Source organism: Fusarium phalaenopsidis, assembly GCF_050370095.1.
Source record: "Fusarium phalaenopsidis strain FUZ10S chromosome Unknown contig_32274, whole genome shotgun sequence".
Classification (NCBI taxonomy): Eukaryota; Fungi; Ascomycota; class Sordariomycetes; order Hypocreales; family Nectriaceae; genus Fusarium; species Fusarium phalaenopsidis.
In genome coordinates, this window is record NW_028145419.1 from 281,689 (window position 1) to 298,140 (window position 16,452).

Here is a 16,452-nt window from a genome sequence, read left to right on the forward strand (position 1 = left end):
CTCGTACCAAGAGCATGAACCAACAGTCGCTCAAAAAGACAGGACCTTTGCGAGCCCATCAGGAACAATACGCATTTTGTCTCTGAAGATTGAGCCTCGGCATGGATCGATCTCCAGTGGGGCGAGCCAGGAACCAAATCTGCATTGGAAAGGGGGAAGCAGAAGAAAAAATAAACGGCGGCGCTGGTGCACGCGACTCCCCCGGTTCCTCGTGGTCGGAGATTGAACTGATTGATAAAGATTGAGTTGGGCTGGTCTCCACGTGGCGAACTGTTGTTTATTTCCAGGGGGCTTGAGCTTTTTCTGAGCCACTGTCGCTTTGCTGATCGTTGTCTCAGCCACCAGCGTTCACATGATCGGCATGCTCGGAAAGTCTTCCGGCGGTGCAGCTGGGGATTCCGAAGGCCGAGGTGCTGAGGGAGAGAGGAACGCGGCATCGAGGAGCTGAATGCGATGACGAGGTGCCAGTCGCTCGTTCTTTGCATTGTTTGTTTACTTCGTTGGCTGCGAGAGTGAGACCCCCAGCACCTGAGTCCCGGTACCCGACGGAGGTGGCTTTAGGGCTCTGGTTGCTACCCTGTGCCTCACAAACGCATTTGCTCTCGTCACGGAAAGGGTCACCGATCTTGCAACCACAACTGTGACTTCTCTCGGCATACAATGCATTCCCCCGAGAACATTAAATTGAAGCTAATGATGATCATGCAACAGTCGTCACGCTAAATTGTCTGTTTTGCAACAATATGGCATGCTCCCTTGTGTGAATATCATCAATGTATGAATACCTCTGGCATTGTTTACGGTTGTCTGTCTTTATTTTTCCTCTCTCATCCCTTTAGAAGAAAGAAGATCAAGTCACGTTAGACCCTCGCTGTGTCTGCAACCTGACCGTGCAATCCTACAATGTGTTATGCCGCCCTGAATGATGCATAATATCTGAGGAAGTATGTTGGTATCAATCACGCCTCTAAAAGGAGTTATCAGCCACAAGTCCACCCTAGCAGATCAAGACATTCCACAACTAGGCATAGGGCGCTCCCCATGGCGGCGCTTAAGGGCTATATCACTACCAGCAGACACCAGACACATAAACCTTTAGCCGATAACTGATCGAAAAGTTCTCGAAGAGTGCTCCAGAGGCTGTGTCCGAGGAGGTCTGTCTTGGCCTGGTAAAGAGGAGGAGAGTGCTCACCCCGTCGCTCGCAGGTGAAGGCTCCTCCAAGTGAACCCGCATATTTAAGACCTTCCCCAGACATACACTGGATAGGGCTTATAAAAAAAGATAATCTCTGTCAACATGTCGAACTCACAACGCCTCAACGTCATATCCACCCGGCAAAGTGTGGGCTCGTCATCGTTGGCGACATCTGCGTTGGTGGTGGGTGGGGTGACGAATGGTGAGAAACCTGTTCTGAACAAGTTCCCGTCGAGGATTCAGGAGCTCTACAAAGAACTGTATGCTTCTGATCGTGTGGCAACAGTGGGGATAAAGGACACTGAGGAGGGCAAGGAGGGCAAGCCACCTCATCTTGAGGGGTAGATGCAAGCACGTTACAGTCGGTTGTTTGTTTGCTGTTAAGCGCATGATATAAATATACAAAATATTGGCGTGATTCAACAGTTCTACCTATGCTATGTGAAATGATCATTCATATGCGGTCTGGCACACCAGCCAAAAACGCTTCATGAGAGCCTGGGCCAGTGAGAGAGACTTCACTCGGGCTTCTACACTGGCGATCCAAGCTTGCATGGCCAGTCTTGACTGAAATACATGAGAGCGGAGATGAGCTTCATGTTATTCTCTGTAGCTGTCTTACTTTTTGGTCGAAGACTAAGTAGAAATATCGACACTTGGACGTGAGAGAGATAGGAGCAGACTCAGAGTCGACTATGATCCTGCGACTGACAACTGCAAACAGTCTGGTCCTATTTCATTACCGAGAAATAACAAAGAGCAGCAACGAAAACTCTACCACGGGTCCTCCTCCTTCATCTCAGTTACCGATTCCCTCGTTCTCAACCACCTACCTTTTGTCTACTCCATCTTCTCTATCTGAGCGGCAGGAAACAGTTCCACTTCTATCAACGATGAACAATGCTAACTCATAACACATAAGTCAGCAAGATCATACCAAAATATCACCAGCCGTATCCATTTCAGCATCGTTTGGACCACCTTTTCTTCTACCTGTACCATCGCTGCTTGGTACCAACGATAAGAGCGCGGCAGCCTACCACCAATCCGGATCGGACTTCCACGATGCCATTCACAGATGCTGTGACGATAGACACAGATCTGCTAGCGATCTAGCTGTGAGTACATCGGGCACGCGGTCACATCAGGCGCCCGGCGAGATCCAGAAGCTCTCACCGAGTCCCTACTGAGCCAGTTGGTGACGGATGCTGCCGCGAAACTTCCTACCCCAGCCATCACCGATCCTGTGCCCTCTACAACCTCCACGCCACAAGACCCTGAGAATGAAGAATACCCGAGCGCCAAATCATCTGTCGAGCAGGAATCTGGCAATCACGTTGATAACTAGACCCACGGCGTCACCGAGGACCTTTTCGCCCTTGGGAATCTCGCCAACCCAGCTGTGGTGCACTTTGCCAGAGCGGTCTCTCCTCGACCGGTATCTCGAGGACCTTCTATTCCTGCTCAGCCTAGGGGGAACTTGGCATCTGCCGGGACCTCGAACCCCATTATCAACTCAGCTGCCTCCTCGAGCGCCCCCTCCCGCAAATCTCCCCCAGTCATCACAGATGCCCAAAGAACCGGCCAATGGGCATACACAGCCTATTCGCTCGGAAGACAGCCATCTCTCCGCCAGTGCCCTTACCAGCGTTGCAGTCATCATGCCCCCCCAGGAACACGATCAGCACTGGCCCTTTTCCCAACCCTTTTCGAAGATCGACAAGCCAAGCTAGGTCTATGGTCAATCAACTCCCCCACATACACCGAGCAACATGCACGAGCGACATAAAGGAGGTCGAGATGAAGGACGAAGGCACTTTCCCCAGAGCTGGGTATGTTTTCATCTCATCCGGCATGTGAACACCGTGAGAGCCAACCTATCCCGGCGCTCTGGAATCAGGACTGGATGACTACCCTTGGTCAGGCCGGCCAAGCTACATTCATGGCTCTTCAAGCTGAACTGATCCAAGATATCGAAGGGGGCATATTCGAGGATGACCTGACCGAATGATATGAGTTGAGGATCTAACGCCCCCTTGTCTCACCTCCCTTCGGAAGAGAATAACCCACCAACTCTTGCGCGTCCTCAAGGTGGCGGTTCGGTGCATGTGAATAAATGGGTATGGGAATTTGAAGGCCACAGGTGAACTACGACTGCAAACAGACTCATCAACGCATGCGCCTTGCTATCAATCTCCCGTGTTGTTGTGCCACTTTTGTACTTTGTGGAACGGAGTATTTCGTCCGGAGCTGTTGAGATCTGAGGAAGGATATGCACGTGCCCTATCACGTGGATGAGATCTTATCGGGAGATCTCATCTTATCTATCCGAATCGGAGCCAATCATGAAAGCTCATGCGAGGTCATCCATTTGACCCAGAAAACCTTAACAAAACGCATGTTGCCCGTGGGCAGAGTGAGAAAAAGGATCATCGGAAAGGCCAACGCAGAATTAGAAAATGGAAGCTCATTTGTGTCAGTCCACGCATACTTCTTACAAAAAAATCGCGCCAAAGAACGGTCAACAGGTGCCGTTGTCTGCTGCGGAAAGTCTTTCCGAGTCGGCTACCCTAAATCTCCGGCTTGCTTCCGCGCCGGGCCCGACTCTACGGAGCTCCGTTCCGTCGCCGGCGCTTCACCTAGCAAAATGAATGGCTCACCACGAATTTGATGCTCCGATTGTATGTCGGCCTAACGGAACCTTGGGGAAGATTTCTACACATCTCTGCATTAACGATAAAGCTGACGACGTCGGTTTCGTGCAGGATTACTGCCATTTTCGGAAAGAGTGCCTGGCAGCGACGGACAGCCCGCTTCGGAGCTTACCGCCTGGTGTTTGAGGTGAGCAAAATTCTGGCCATCCTTTTTGCTTCTTTGGGTCATCAATGCTCTGTTGATTGGACTGACCAGGTATGTGGCTGAAAATCCTCAAGCTTGAATGATTGAAGCGGTCTGAGGTTGATTTGGAATAATGATTTGGAATAATGATTTGGAATAACGATTTGGAATAATGCTGGCAACCAGCCTGCAGGTCGCGCCAATCAGGTCAAGAAATAATGAGACACCAGAGCAGAGCCTCTTTACTCTCAAAGGCCATGGACCTTCACAGTAAGGAAATTGTTATAAAGTAGTACTCAAATGATAAAATAATATTATTAAACGAAGTAGTATTTTGCAGGTCCTTGCGTATTATTTTATAATTTTATTGCAATTCGTCGTTATCTTCAGGGAGGGGTATGCTGTCTTCTTCCTCATTGTCGTCTCTTTTCTTCACCCACGGACAGCGCGTACATGTCGCAGACCCTGGCGACAGCTGTACCCTGTCTTCTCCATCGGCATTAGTAAAACTCGCTCAGGGATCCCTCGGTATAGCACGTGTTTCAAGCCAAGTCGACTCGGTGAGGTTCGCAGGATTGCCCGAGGACCTAGGCAGAGCACGCACGCAATGGGGACGAGCCTTTTATCATTGACAGTTGACTCTCACCCGAACTACTCAATCAGGCAAGTCTGGCTTGTGATAAATTTCCTCTCATCCGGTTCACCTCGTCAGGCAAGCCTCAATTGATGGGAAATAAATACGCAATTATCATGGAAATGCCTCTCATTCTTTTCACCGAATCGGGCATTACGGCAGTTGACCCCGCTCTGTGAGCTGCCGCATTGAGCCCGGACGCGATGGCCTTCTCGCCGCAACTCTGGCCGCATCCCTCGCCGCAGCGTGAGCCTCGGGGGACCAATCCGTATGGTCCACCGACCCAGCATGAATAAGCAAAAACGTCGGTTGGTTCTAGCACCAAAAGGGTTGCTAACGCGCAATCATAACCTGGTTGCTACAGTGTCATGGTGGGGTGACCGAGGCAGCGCTAAGCCGAAGATGCGGTCATCGTTTTCCAGGTGCCGGCTTTTTCTTGACTCGGCTCTGTTGCACCCAAGCCGATCACGGGATGCTTGTGAGGGGATGATGTGAGTGTGTGCATTGGCCATCCATTGAGTGTGGCAGCAAGATGATGACGATGCCACCCGCTGTCAATTGTCGTTATGAAGTGCTCTTGTGAAAGGAAAAGAGCTTATCTTTTCTAGACGTTTCTCTTCTGCTTTCTCCAGCACGGGAATCTCACAGCGACTCCGTCCCCACTTCGTCATCCACCGGGCCCTCTGCTGATACCGATGGCTTGCCGGGTCCCTACCTAGGCACAAGCTGGGCCAACTCCTCAGTTAGGACAGCTTCCCCGCAGTTGCGACGCCGCAGTGCGACAGTGCGTGATGTAAGAGAACTCAAATCATTGCACGGATTAGGTAGAAGTACCCGAGGAGCGTAATACCGAAGCCCGGATGCCGGGGTTGGTGGCTACTGTGTGCCTGCATGTTTGCCAATCGTCGAGCTCGTGTTATAAATCCCAGCTCCACCCCCGCAAACCGTGCTCGGTGAGCTTGCTCTTCTTTTTTCTTTCTCCCGTGGTTTTGATCTGCTGCGGATTGCGAAGAAGATACACCTCCATCAACACAATCGTCACCATGGCCGAGTCCAAGTGCCCCGTTGCCCACCCAGTCCCCAATGTCGCTGGACAAGGAACCCAGCGACGCGACTGGTGGCCCGATTCTCTCAAGACCAACATCTTGAGACAACACACGAACGTCACCAACCCCCGAGGCGAGAACTTCGACTATGCTGCCGCTTTCAAGACTCTCGACTATGAGAGTCTCAAGAAGGACCTGCGAGAGCTTATGACCGACTCGCAGGAGTACTGGCCTGCTGATTTCGGCCACTACGGTGGTCTTTTCATCCGAATGTCGTGGCACAGCGTCGGTACCTACCGAGTGTTTGATGGTCGTGGTGGAGGCCGACAGGTAAGCGATGGCGACAACTGGATCAATTGACACAAGACTAACATCAATACCTTGCCAGGGACAACAACGATTCGCTCCCCTCAACAGCTGGCCTGATAACGTCTCCCTCGATAAGGCCCGTCGCCTGCTGTGGCCGATCAAGCAGAAGTACGGAAACAAGATCTCCTGGTCGGATCTGATTGTCCTCACCGGCAATGTCGCTCTTGAGTCCATGGGCTTTAAGACTATTGGCTTTGCCGGTGGCCGCGAGGACACATGGGAAGCGGACGAGAGCACTTATTACGCACGTTTACAACAGCATCCTTTGCGTTGACAATGGCTAACTTGGTATACAGGGCGGCGAGACCACCTGGCTCGGCAACGACGTTCGCTACTCCGACGGTCATCCTGGCACATCGAAGGCTGGAGCCATTGATTCTGATGAGGTCCCACATAAAAATATTCACACGCGCAAGCTGGAGGAACCCCTCGGCGCAGTCCGTAAGTCCACCCCCACAACTGGGAATAGCTTCATTATGACTAGATGGCTAATTATAACCGATTACGTAATCAGATATGGGACTTATCTACGTGAACCCTGAGGGACCTGATGGTAATCCTGATCCTGTTGCTGCTGCTCGAGACATTCGTGATACATTTGGCCGCATGGCCATGAACGATGAGGAGACCGTTGCCCTCATTGCCGGAGGCCACTCTTTCGGCAAGACCCACGGTGCAGGCTCCTCCGATCACGTCGGTCCCGAGCCCGAGGCTGCAGGCCTTGAGGCCCAGGGCCTCGGCTGGGCCAACTCTTACAAGTCCGGAAAGGGTCCCGACACCACCACCAGTGGACTCGAGGTGACCTGGACCAAGACTCCCACCAAGTGGAGCAACAACTTCTTCGAGTACCTCTTCAAGTTTGAGTGGGAGCTCACCAAGAGTCCTGCTGGTGCTCACCAGTGGGTGGCCAAGGATGCTCCTGAGATCATCCCCAATGCCTACGACCCCAACAAGAAGCAGCGCCCTACCATGCTGACCACCGATCTTGCTCTCCGATTCGATCCCGAGTATGAGAAGATCTCCCGACGCTTCCTCAACAACTTTGAAGAGTTCTCCGAGGTCTTTGCCAAGGCTTGGTTCAAGCTTACCCACCGTGACATGGGTCCCGTGTCGCGCTACCTCGGCCCCGAGGTTCCCAAGGAGAGCTTCTTGTGGCAGGACCCCGTTCCCGAAGTCGACTTTAAGCTGGTCGATGAGGGCGACGTCGCTGCCATCAAGAACGAGATCCTCAAGTCCGGCTTGAGTGCCACCCAGCTGGCCTCTACTGCTTGGGCCTCTGCCTCCACCTTCCGAGGCAGTGACCTTCGCGGCGGCGCCAACGGCGCCCGCATTCGCCTTGAGCCCCAGAAGAACTGGGAGGTCAACAACCCTGCCCAGCTTAGCAAGGTCCTCAGCGTGCTTGAGGGCATCCAGCAGAAGTTCAACAGCAACCAGCCCAACGGCAAGCGCATCTCTCTTGCTGATGTCATTGTCCTCGCTGGTTCCGCTGGTGTTGAGAAGGCTGCCAAGGAGGCTGGCTTCTTTGTCTCCGTCCCCTTCACTCCCGGCCGCACCGATGCTACCCAGGAGCAGACCGACATCCAGTCCGCCAACTACCTCAAGCCCTCCGTCGATGGCTTCCGAAACTACGGACAGTCGACACCACGTGTCAAGCTTGAGCACCTGCTCATTGATCGTGCTCAGCTTCTGACTCTGTCCCTGCCCGAGCTGACCGCCCTCATCGGTGGTCTCCGAGCCCTCAACGCCAACTGGGATGGCTCTTCCCACGGTATCTTCACCGACCGCCCCGGTGCTCTCACCAACGACTTCTTCGTCAACCTCCTCGACATGGGCACCGTCTGGAAGCCCGTCGGCGACGGCGACCTCTTTGAGGGCTCCGACCGCAAGACCGGAGCCAAGAAGTGGACCGGTACCCGCGTCGACCTCGTCTTTGGCTCTCACGCCGAGCTCCGCGCTCTGTCTGAGGTGTACGCCGAGGCTGGCGGTGATGAGAAGCTGGTCAAGGACTTCGTCGCTGCTTGGGTCAAGGTGATGAACCTGGACCGATTCGACATTGGCAAGGCGCCTACGCTGAACGTTTCTCCTCGTCTGTAATTTATGAGCCTGAATGAAGCAAAATACCACTTTGAGAATGACAGTAATGCACAAGTTTTGATTCAATTGATGGTTCACTTGCGCGCGCGTGATGCCGGTGTCGCTCTGCATGCTTAAGATGAGAGGAGCCATGCAATTGACGCTGGAGTGATTAACGGTGGCGCACGTAGTTGGCCATTCCATGCATGACACAAGCGACTATTTGTGAGACTCGGTTCGTTAGCGACTGGAGTTTTGAGACCATCTTTGTCAGGTACAGCTGTGTTTGAGTGTAGGTGTCTCAGGCATTGCCGACCAGTTACGATCTTCTCGGGGGGTTCATGCGTTTAGTGTCTAAGGATGCGCAGCCATGTACAGATGGTTGGTCCGTATTCATTTGAGGGTAGACAATGCTGCAAGACATTGCTCATTGGCGATTGAAGCTTTCAGACCATCTTGGTAGTGTATGACTGTGTTTACGTGCGGTGTTGCGAGGCTACTACAACCATTGCAGTGACAAGGTAAATATTTAAGCCAGCGACAGGACGTTAGCGAATGATCGGGAAGTCTTTCCCTTGATAGTAGCCAGGGAAAGTCGCAAGGCACTCGTCATCAATGGCCGATACCTTGAAGCCCTTTCTGTAGGATGCGACTGTTTGTAGATGAGGTGTCAAGGGTCCGCTGGCCTCCCAGCGACAGAATCACCAGTGAAAATAAACAAGGGAGCGTGACAAACGCTGTGTGAGTGTCATTAACCTCAATTTGATTTTCTCAAGGAAAAAACCATGCATTAATTAGGTGCCGAGACAAGTTGCAGCTGCGTATGCAAGCAAGATCGGTCAACCCTTCCGGGACATGAGAGACGATGCCGGAGGGACGGCCGGGTCACGTGCTGGAGCCACACAAGCATTGACAAGATAAGTGGGGGAAATCCAAAAAAAGCAAAAGAATGGAAAGTGTGGGGATTGACCAATAGACTCGGGACCCAAAAAAAAGTACCGATCTAACTCCGGATAACTCCAATGCACTCGAGGTATTTGAGACCAACCTGGGTTGAGGGGCGCACACCACCACACCAGTTGCTAGCCTTTATTAGATCGGTGCTCAATGGGCGAGAGCTTCAACCTCAAGTAGGTTGCCCGCCCCACATCACAGTCCAAAGCGGCATCTGGCACATGTCGAGCGCCTTCAAGAATTGACGATGAGGAAAAAGAAGATAGCGCAGACCAGATTGCGTTTGTCAAGGCATCGAAGTACTCAGAGAATAAAGGGAAGAAGAGCGAAAAGAAAAAACGTAAAAGAAGAAGTGGAAAAATGCCTCAGGGCAGAAAAGAACATTGGTAAGGTGCTCTTCGGGACCACTGTTCCTGATTGAGTAGGCGGTGATGGGACAGTAACAATTCATGCTGAGTTCTCTGATGAAAGAACACGCCAGGGAAGGTATAAATGTTGAAAAGCCTCCTTATTTGGCCAGGCCAGAGGCTTCGCTGATTGTATACACATCAAATGAAGATATTCGCATTGTTCCAGGCTTGTTTCCAGGTTCCGACTTACCCAGTATGTTAACGGGGACGCATTGGCAGATATCGCCGTGTCTTTTTTGGACATTCTGGGGTGAGATCTTTGATGGAGCCATGTGCGGAGATACTTTAGAGTACATGAGTACATCCGGCGCCATAGTGCACAGGCGGCTGTCAAATGTACCATTGTCTTCCCTGTGTTCTGGCCATAGCACTGAGAGGATCTCGGGACGAGTCAAGACAATCCACACCATAAAAATATGGCAATGAGTTCATATTGAGATGATAGTTATCATAAGAGTATGTAGAACTTAGTTCTAGTTTATGGAGAATTTCGCTTTAATTTATATAGATAGAAGGATAATCTTATCATAAAATACGCTTTTCCTGTCGTTCGGCCAGCACCCCGTCTGTTCTCTGAAGTGCGCCTGAGCTTCATCGCGATGCTGTGGTCGGGTCCCTTGTACAGCGAAGCCTTGAACGCGTGTCTCTTCCAGGCCTCAAGGCGCCAGATGGAGGTTCCATCGATCGAGGATGTGGAAGCGGATCTCTTCCCAACTGGCACCCGATGGTCGTTGCGTCTTGAGGGCCTGGTCCTTGTTGCAGAAGTAGTGGACCATCCAGAACATCGGTGCAGACGTGAGCGTTGACATCTTCACCGTACCTAGCTTCCTCAGCGTGGCGGTTGTATGTAAAGCTCGATGATAGCCCACTAATTCCAGCCAGCCGTATGCCTCAGCTTGACATCTCGAGAGCACGTGGTAGGGGTGGAAGATCCTCTCCTGTCGGGGCGCCTTGATGGTGAGGTAGTACTCGAACTCAGCTGGCGTCAAGCCGTACTTCTGCGCGAGCTGCAGTGTCTGAAGATATACAAGCTGGCCTTCGGTTGAAGAGGTTATCCGACGAGTGTCCTGACGGCGCGCGATGCGGCCTCCCGAGACGATGAAGGGTTCCGCGAACTCCACAGACAGAAAGTGAGGACCGACTGTCCAAGACATCTAGCGGCCGGAGTAATCGCAGAGACTCCCCAGCATGATGTCGCGTTCTTGCTCCAGGATATCCGAACTCGAGCCGGGTAGGTGATGGTCGGTTATGTGGTGGACTGCTGTCAGTCGTTCTCTGAGCCTGTGTCTGACATTGTCACGAGGTGCTGAACAAATGAACCGTAAGTTGAGGTCCCACATGAATGAGGCCGTCTGTCTCGACAACAATGTCTGATTCGCCGTCGGCGAGCAGGTCCTTGAGATCGACGTCTACATCCTGGCCCTAGAGCTTGTCGAGGTCAGCAAGATCAGCGGAATCGAGCCAGTCGCCATCTCCGTAGTCGCTGTCGGTGCCGCGAGAACCTCTCCAATGGGCTGCAACACGCACAAATCGACCCAAGCGCCATTAACCTGACCATGCAAGACCTGCCCATCAAGAACTACGGAGTGGGACGCATGGTATCAAACGACCTGATACAAGGCCTCGTCCTCGTACTCGCTTTCGTCCTCGACGCGCTGTTTCTTCTCGGGTCTGTCGGATACAGAAAAGTGGTCAGGCAAGAGAGACGCAACTCGAGGTCTCTTGGCCTCTTTTGAGGATGAGCCGGCGACTAGAAGCAGCCAGTGAAAGACTGAAAACATGGTAAAAGCCATCATGCCCTCAGAGATAGGGACGACTGTTGTCGATCTGTCTGAAACCTTGAGTCTAGCAGAGTTGGGATCGGATGAACCGGAGGATGGCCCGGCAGAGACGGAGGAACCGGAAGCGGGGGAGGCGGAGGGGGTAGGCGCAGTTACAACCATAGGACGGAGGAACCCTAAGATCGCCCCGGGTTTCATCCCGCCCTTGCCCTTTTGGTAATTGTTCTCTGAGGAAATAAACGATTGGGAGGAGTTGACCGTAGAGTTGAGGAGGTTGAGGGGTGCCTCGCTGTCGTCCCGGCGGAGCTCTCGGACGTGAGGGGATCGCCGCAAGATTAGGAGCCAGAACGTGCACGATGGGTGCAGCCTGCACTTGGATGGTGGCTGGTAGTATGAACCGGGGGTTGCCTTCTTTAAACTCTTGGACTTGCGGAGGAGGTTCTGGAAGGCGAGGGCCACATCATCGGGCTACATCATCGGGCTTGCAGGCACGGAGGACGAACATGTGTCGGTGATGGGGTGATGTGGGCACGAATCGCTGAGCTGCCTTCCCTTGTTGTACCGCTCGTTGACAGCGCGGGTCTTCTCGTCGAGTTGATTTGCAGGAGACGAGAGAAGGAAGGAGAAGAGCGGGCGTGACAGAAGTCGAGTGGTGGTGTCGATGTGAGCTGGCCTGGGAAGGAGCGAGGGGGCGGTCCATGGTTTCGGGAGGCAGGTCCAGGCCGTCAGTGTGCTCGTGATACGCTCAGAAATCAGCAGCGTAGGGGAAGTTGGTCAGGGTATAAGATTCGGCGTACTGAAACTCGTCCTTGAGGTTGTGGGATACCAGTCCGAGGGACAAGTCAACCACGTTGGCGGGTCTCTGATGTCATATTTCATATGGGAATATAATGGTGTTCTTATCTTGAACCAAATTTTTCTTTTGCTGTGGATGTACAACATGAATATGGATCCCAATATGACTCAAAAGATAACAGGATCCAGGAATGCGAGTGCTGTGAGAGCACGTCTCCTTCACAATGCGGGATGTATCACAGTTACTTGTGTGGGCTACCCTCTCGTGACGAATGTTCTTCAGTGGTTTGAACCGCGGGGCCAAATGGGAGTGAAGCCGACATTAGGAGGGTAGGTGCTGAGCGGCGACCAGTTTCGATGGTAGACGACAGTAAATCGTAGGTATTGGCATGAGGCTTGAAGGCGAAGGCGACAGGGAATTGATCGTAGGAATGCGTTTGAGCCAACTAAGAGGCTTCTAGGAAGCAACGAGAGTCAACACATGCGAAATGAAAGTGAGAAATACCGTGACGTAGCTAGCCGATGCCGCTTCGTATGGGAGTATCGTCGAGGAGGAGAAGGGGAGGATGGTCGTGCTTGAGACATGATTGGGTGCTCTGATAAAAAGAATGTAATGCCTGCGAGGATAGTAGGTTAATGGAGCAGATTACCGCATAGACTAATATTCGATGTCAAAGTCAAGGATTGTAATGAGCTGCGATGATCTGGAAAAGCACACGAGATTGGCACGGTAACAAGGCACCCGTGTTGATGCCACCAATTGTTGCGAAGGACGGCACAAATGTTCCGAGGGAGTAAAATGACGTCACGATAAACTGTTGGTTGATTCTTCTGTTGAGCAAAGCCACGCAACTCTGCCACTACCAGGTGTACTTGATATCTCTGTGCATCGCGATGCACCTGATAACAAACAAGCAGTTCTGCATTGGGAACCCGCTTTCACCGCCCCCTGGGCAAACTGATTTCATTCTTTTTTAATATTCAATACAATCATCCGGCGAAGCTTAGACGGGCGTACGAAGCCAGCCAAACACCTGCAACTCCCGACCCGACTGATGTGACTTTTCTACCAAAGGCCGCCTATACCGTTTTGGCTTCTTTTCCGTACCTAACTGATCTTTCAGTAGTGACATGGACTTTCACAAACCGTAAATGACGATTCATATTCTATCTAATGCAAGACGTCCCCGGTCGACCCAAAGCCCTTCAAGCCTGCATGCCGACATCCCTCTTCTGCACCTCCGACCCCGAGATTAAGAAGTCGCATTTGAGCCTCGGATCGCGAGCCAGTAGATAAACATCAGAGAATATCTAAACCCACAGCCACAAAATTCTCCAACAGAAGCCCTCGAAGCGTTGCCAGTCGTACAGCGAGAAATATACTAAGGCAGTGGTTTTGACGTCTCCACTGTTCCTCTGTGGATAGATGCCTTGCGTTAGATGTCCGAGCGTATGGACCAGAATCCATCAGTTCTGGGGAGCGATCATAGGACCTCTGGAACTCCTGGCTTTCTCGGCCTCGCTGCATCTGATGTACAGTTTCATCCGCCCCAACCCCAAACGCAGACGTATCTCTGTTAGACCTCGATCATCAGAGCGTGACAAATGGTATACCTGCGAATCACGGCCCGTAACCTTTACCCATTTCTCCACATCCTTATCGCGCATAGCATCGACGCTAGGTGTATCCATAACCTCTCTCGTCTGAGGCGAGACCATCTGAGAGACCACCTGCCAAGCATTACCCAACAACGAAGCCTTGGTCTAGAGTACAAACAAGACTATCGTAACAACAAGCACAATGAAATGAACTAAGAGCGTTGTTAACACAACGGAGAGGCCGGTCCATTGAGTCGGGATAAGCATCTCGGAAGTGTTGATTGTTGTGATAGGCCGTCTGATATTAAACCTTGGCTGCTGAGCGTGATAGAGCATCTGAGAGAACCGAAAGGCTAACGCATGAATGGCTTGCGCCGGATCTTGCGTCACCCGCAAAACTGTTTGAACAAGGGCAGAGTTCTCTGGGTGCGCAGTCAACGGGAACATGTCCGAATATGTGACGTTAGTCACTAAATTCCAACTCTGGGAAGGGATCTCCTCGGACAGTGCGACTTGAAGAAGAAGCTCATGCACCCAGAGGGCCAAGGTATCCTCATATCCCATGTCCTCTGGCGGTATAATGCTGGGTTGAATCTGGAGTTCTAAAATCCCACGGCTTGCGAAGCTATCCGCCGAAAGACCGATTCCAAGCTGCTGTAGATGTCCCGTGCTATTCGCCTTGCTCAAGAGCCGACGCCAATCAACTGCAGGTTCCGATGGTATGGGCCGCCCAGACATGGTAATATTGAAAATTGGCACTGACTTTGTATTGACAAAGCAGACAGTGGCGCTCAGAACCCGGGTCCCAATCAAAATATAAACTTTTGTCCATAGGCCTTCTGTTGTCGTGGTAAGATTGCGTCTATACTCGTTAAGGTAATACTCGGTCCCGTAGAATATCCCGAGGGGTGTACTCGCGTTGATAAGCATGATTGGGGATAAGAGATATTTACGTCCGAATAGTTTGTCTTCAGTGTGTACTGAGTAAAAGTCGACTGATCCTGATAAGGGATCGTATAACCGGCATGTTAAGGGCGGCCAATCCGCATCTCCGTTCCAGGTGCTCTCTACGAAGCAGCCCATCGCTACGGGCCCGAAACTCGAGTTTTGAAGCTCAGCAGACAGCCTACCTCCCAAATCAAATCCTTCCGAGGTTCGAGTGTACTTGAGCACTATGTACCCAAGCTTTGGGCTGACACAAACGGTTCTGTGGTTATTGACTAACCCAGGGCCAGAGTAGTACTCAAAAGAGGTCCTGGCTTCCGGGCTACTAAACGGGAGCAAGGCCCGGTAGACATCTCCTGCATCCCCAAGTTCTGTCGAGGAAGTTTGGCTTGTTCTGGCTTCCGCAAATCGCCAGTGTGCGGAGGGCCTCGACTTGAAGCAAGACGAGATACCAATTTCAAATTCTTCGGAACGGTCATATAATGTCGAGTTTATCCCCACCGAAATGGTCTCGGTGATAGCTGGGGCTGTGATTCGGGCTGGCATTGGTGCTCGAGGCTCTTTGTATAGAGAGAGTAACTAGGTCGCGAATCTACATCTGGATGCCTCAAGCATGATTGCTGACATGGCCGCAGTGATGAAACCGATTTGAAAGGCCAGTGATATGCGGATGATAGCAGAGCATATCGTGACGACCCGAGTTGACCAATCGTTGAAGACGATGCCATTCCAGAATTCTGGGTGTCGGCGGCGGTTCCGAGCGTTCTCGGCTCCCGCCCAAAGGAAGACAAGAATGGCGGAGGAAACGAGGATGACAGCGCTACCAACTACGAGAACAAGCAGTCCACTGTACCCAATCCTGTCGCACAGGTGCTGGCTCCTGGTGCGGGGCTTGAGAGAAATCGGCATCGAGATCGAGGGGGGCTCAGGGTCTTCGGAGTCGGGCTTGGGTTCTATCTCATTGCCGGGTAGGGCTTCGTATCGTAGAGGAGCATTGAGGCCCAGGTCCAAAGAACCTCTTGGGCTCTGGATGGGCGAGGCCGGCATGTCACTAACTGCTTCGTAAGAGGCCATGGTGATATTCTGGGGCGGGGTGTGAGGTTGGGAGTACAAGGAGAGTGTAAGATTAAGAGGGTAACTCATCAAGATGTGAGGGAGAATCACCTTGAAAAATACAACTGTTCTCCGCAGCAATTGTGCGGCTGTGTGCATATCGGGCTCTGGTTGTTTATTTCATGTGCTGCTCCGACCGACATACCTACATCAAGGCTGTTCAGCTGGCCTTGGCCTTTCTCTTCTGCACGTAGGATTGGTGTGGGCTGCTATTTAAAACATGGCTTGCAGTTGCAAAGGGCTGCGCCCCTGTACACTTCATTATTACTGTTCACTGGGTGCGCCACATTTCGAAAGACGAGTCACGGCTAGCCAGGCTGGCTGCCGCACAAACAAGGATCGAATTACAGGGCAGGAAGATCTGCGAGTAAGCCTCCTCATATGCGTAGATGGGCCCCAGGCAGATTGGACACGACGATCATACACTGGGTTAGTCCGCCTTGGCGACTGCCGGCCAACACCTGCACTGCCCAAGTTTTCCTTCATGGGGCGGCCCTACTGTATGAAACTATTTAATTTTCTCTGACTCCATGTCACAAGAGGTATGCGTGGTGGAATGTGGTGCGCTTTGAGGGCTCATGGAGACGGGTTGAAGCATCATGAGTGAGGGGCAGTGGGTTCGTGTCGGTGTTGGATGTTCTGTGCGACATGCTCTGGGCCTCCTCAAGTCCGTTACTTAGCACCAGGAGAAGAGGCATAT

General features: G+C 52.1%; 3 protein-coding genes across 3 annotated transcripts; 1 reads left to right on the plus strand and 2 right to left on the minus strand.

The window, feature by feature from the left end:
* Positions 1 to 5,710: 5,710 nt before the first annotated feature.
* Positions 5,711 to 8,176, plus strand: LRP88_00198 (peroxidase/catalase; the record flags this gene model as incomplete). The annotated part of the gene is made up of 5 exons (XM_083236915.1): positions 5,711 to 6,043; positions 6,102 to 6,330; positions 6,388 to 6,408; positions 6,499 to 6,519; positions 6,597 to 8,176. 5 exons carry the CDS (start codon positions 5,711 to 5,713, stop codon positions 8,174 to 8,176), a joined length of 2,184 nt encoding a protein of 727 aa, XP_083107284.1.
* A 1,999-nt stretch (positions 8,177 to 10,175) lies between these two features.
* Positions 10,176 to 12,000, minus strand: LRP88_00199 (uncharacterized protein; the record flags this gene model as incomplete). Its single annotated transcript, XM_083236916.1, has 4 exons — positions 10,176 to 10,673; positions 10,858 to 10,941; positions 11,130 to 11,768; positions 11,911 to 12,000. The coding sequence occupies 4 exons, from the start codon at positions 11,998 to 12,000 to the stop codon at positions 10,176 to 10,178; spliced, it is 1,311 nt and encodes a 436-aa protein (XP_083107285.1).
* A 3,218-nt stretch (positions 12,001 to 15,218) lies between these two features.
* Positions 15,219 to 15,713, minus strand: LRP88_00200 (uncharacterized protein; the record flags this gene model as incomplete). The annotated part of the gene is made up of 1 exon (XM_083236917.1): positions 15,219 to 15,713. One exon carries the CDS (start codon positions 15,711 to 15,713, stop codon positions 15,219 to 15,221), a length of 495 nt encoding a protein of 164 aa, XP_083107286.1.
* Positions 15,714 to 16,452: the final 739 nt, after the last annotated feature.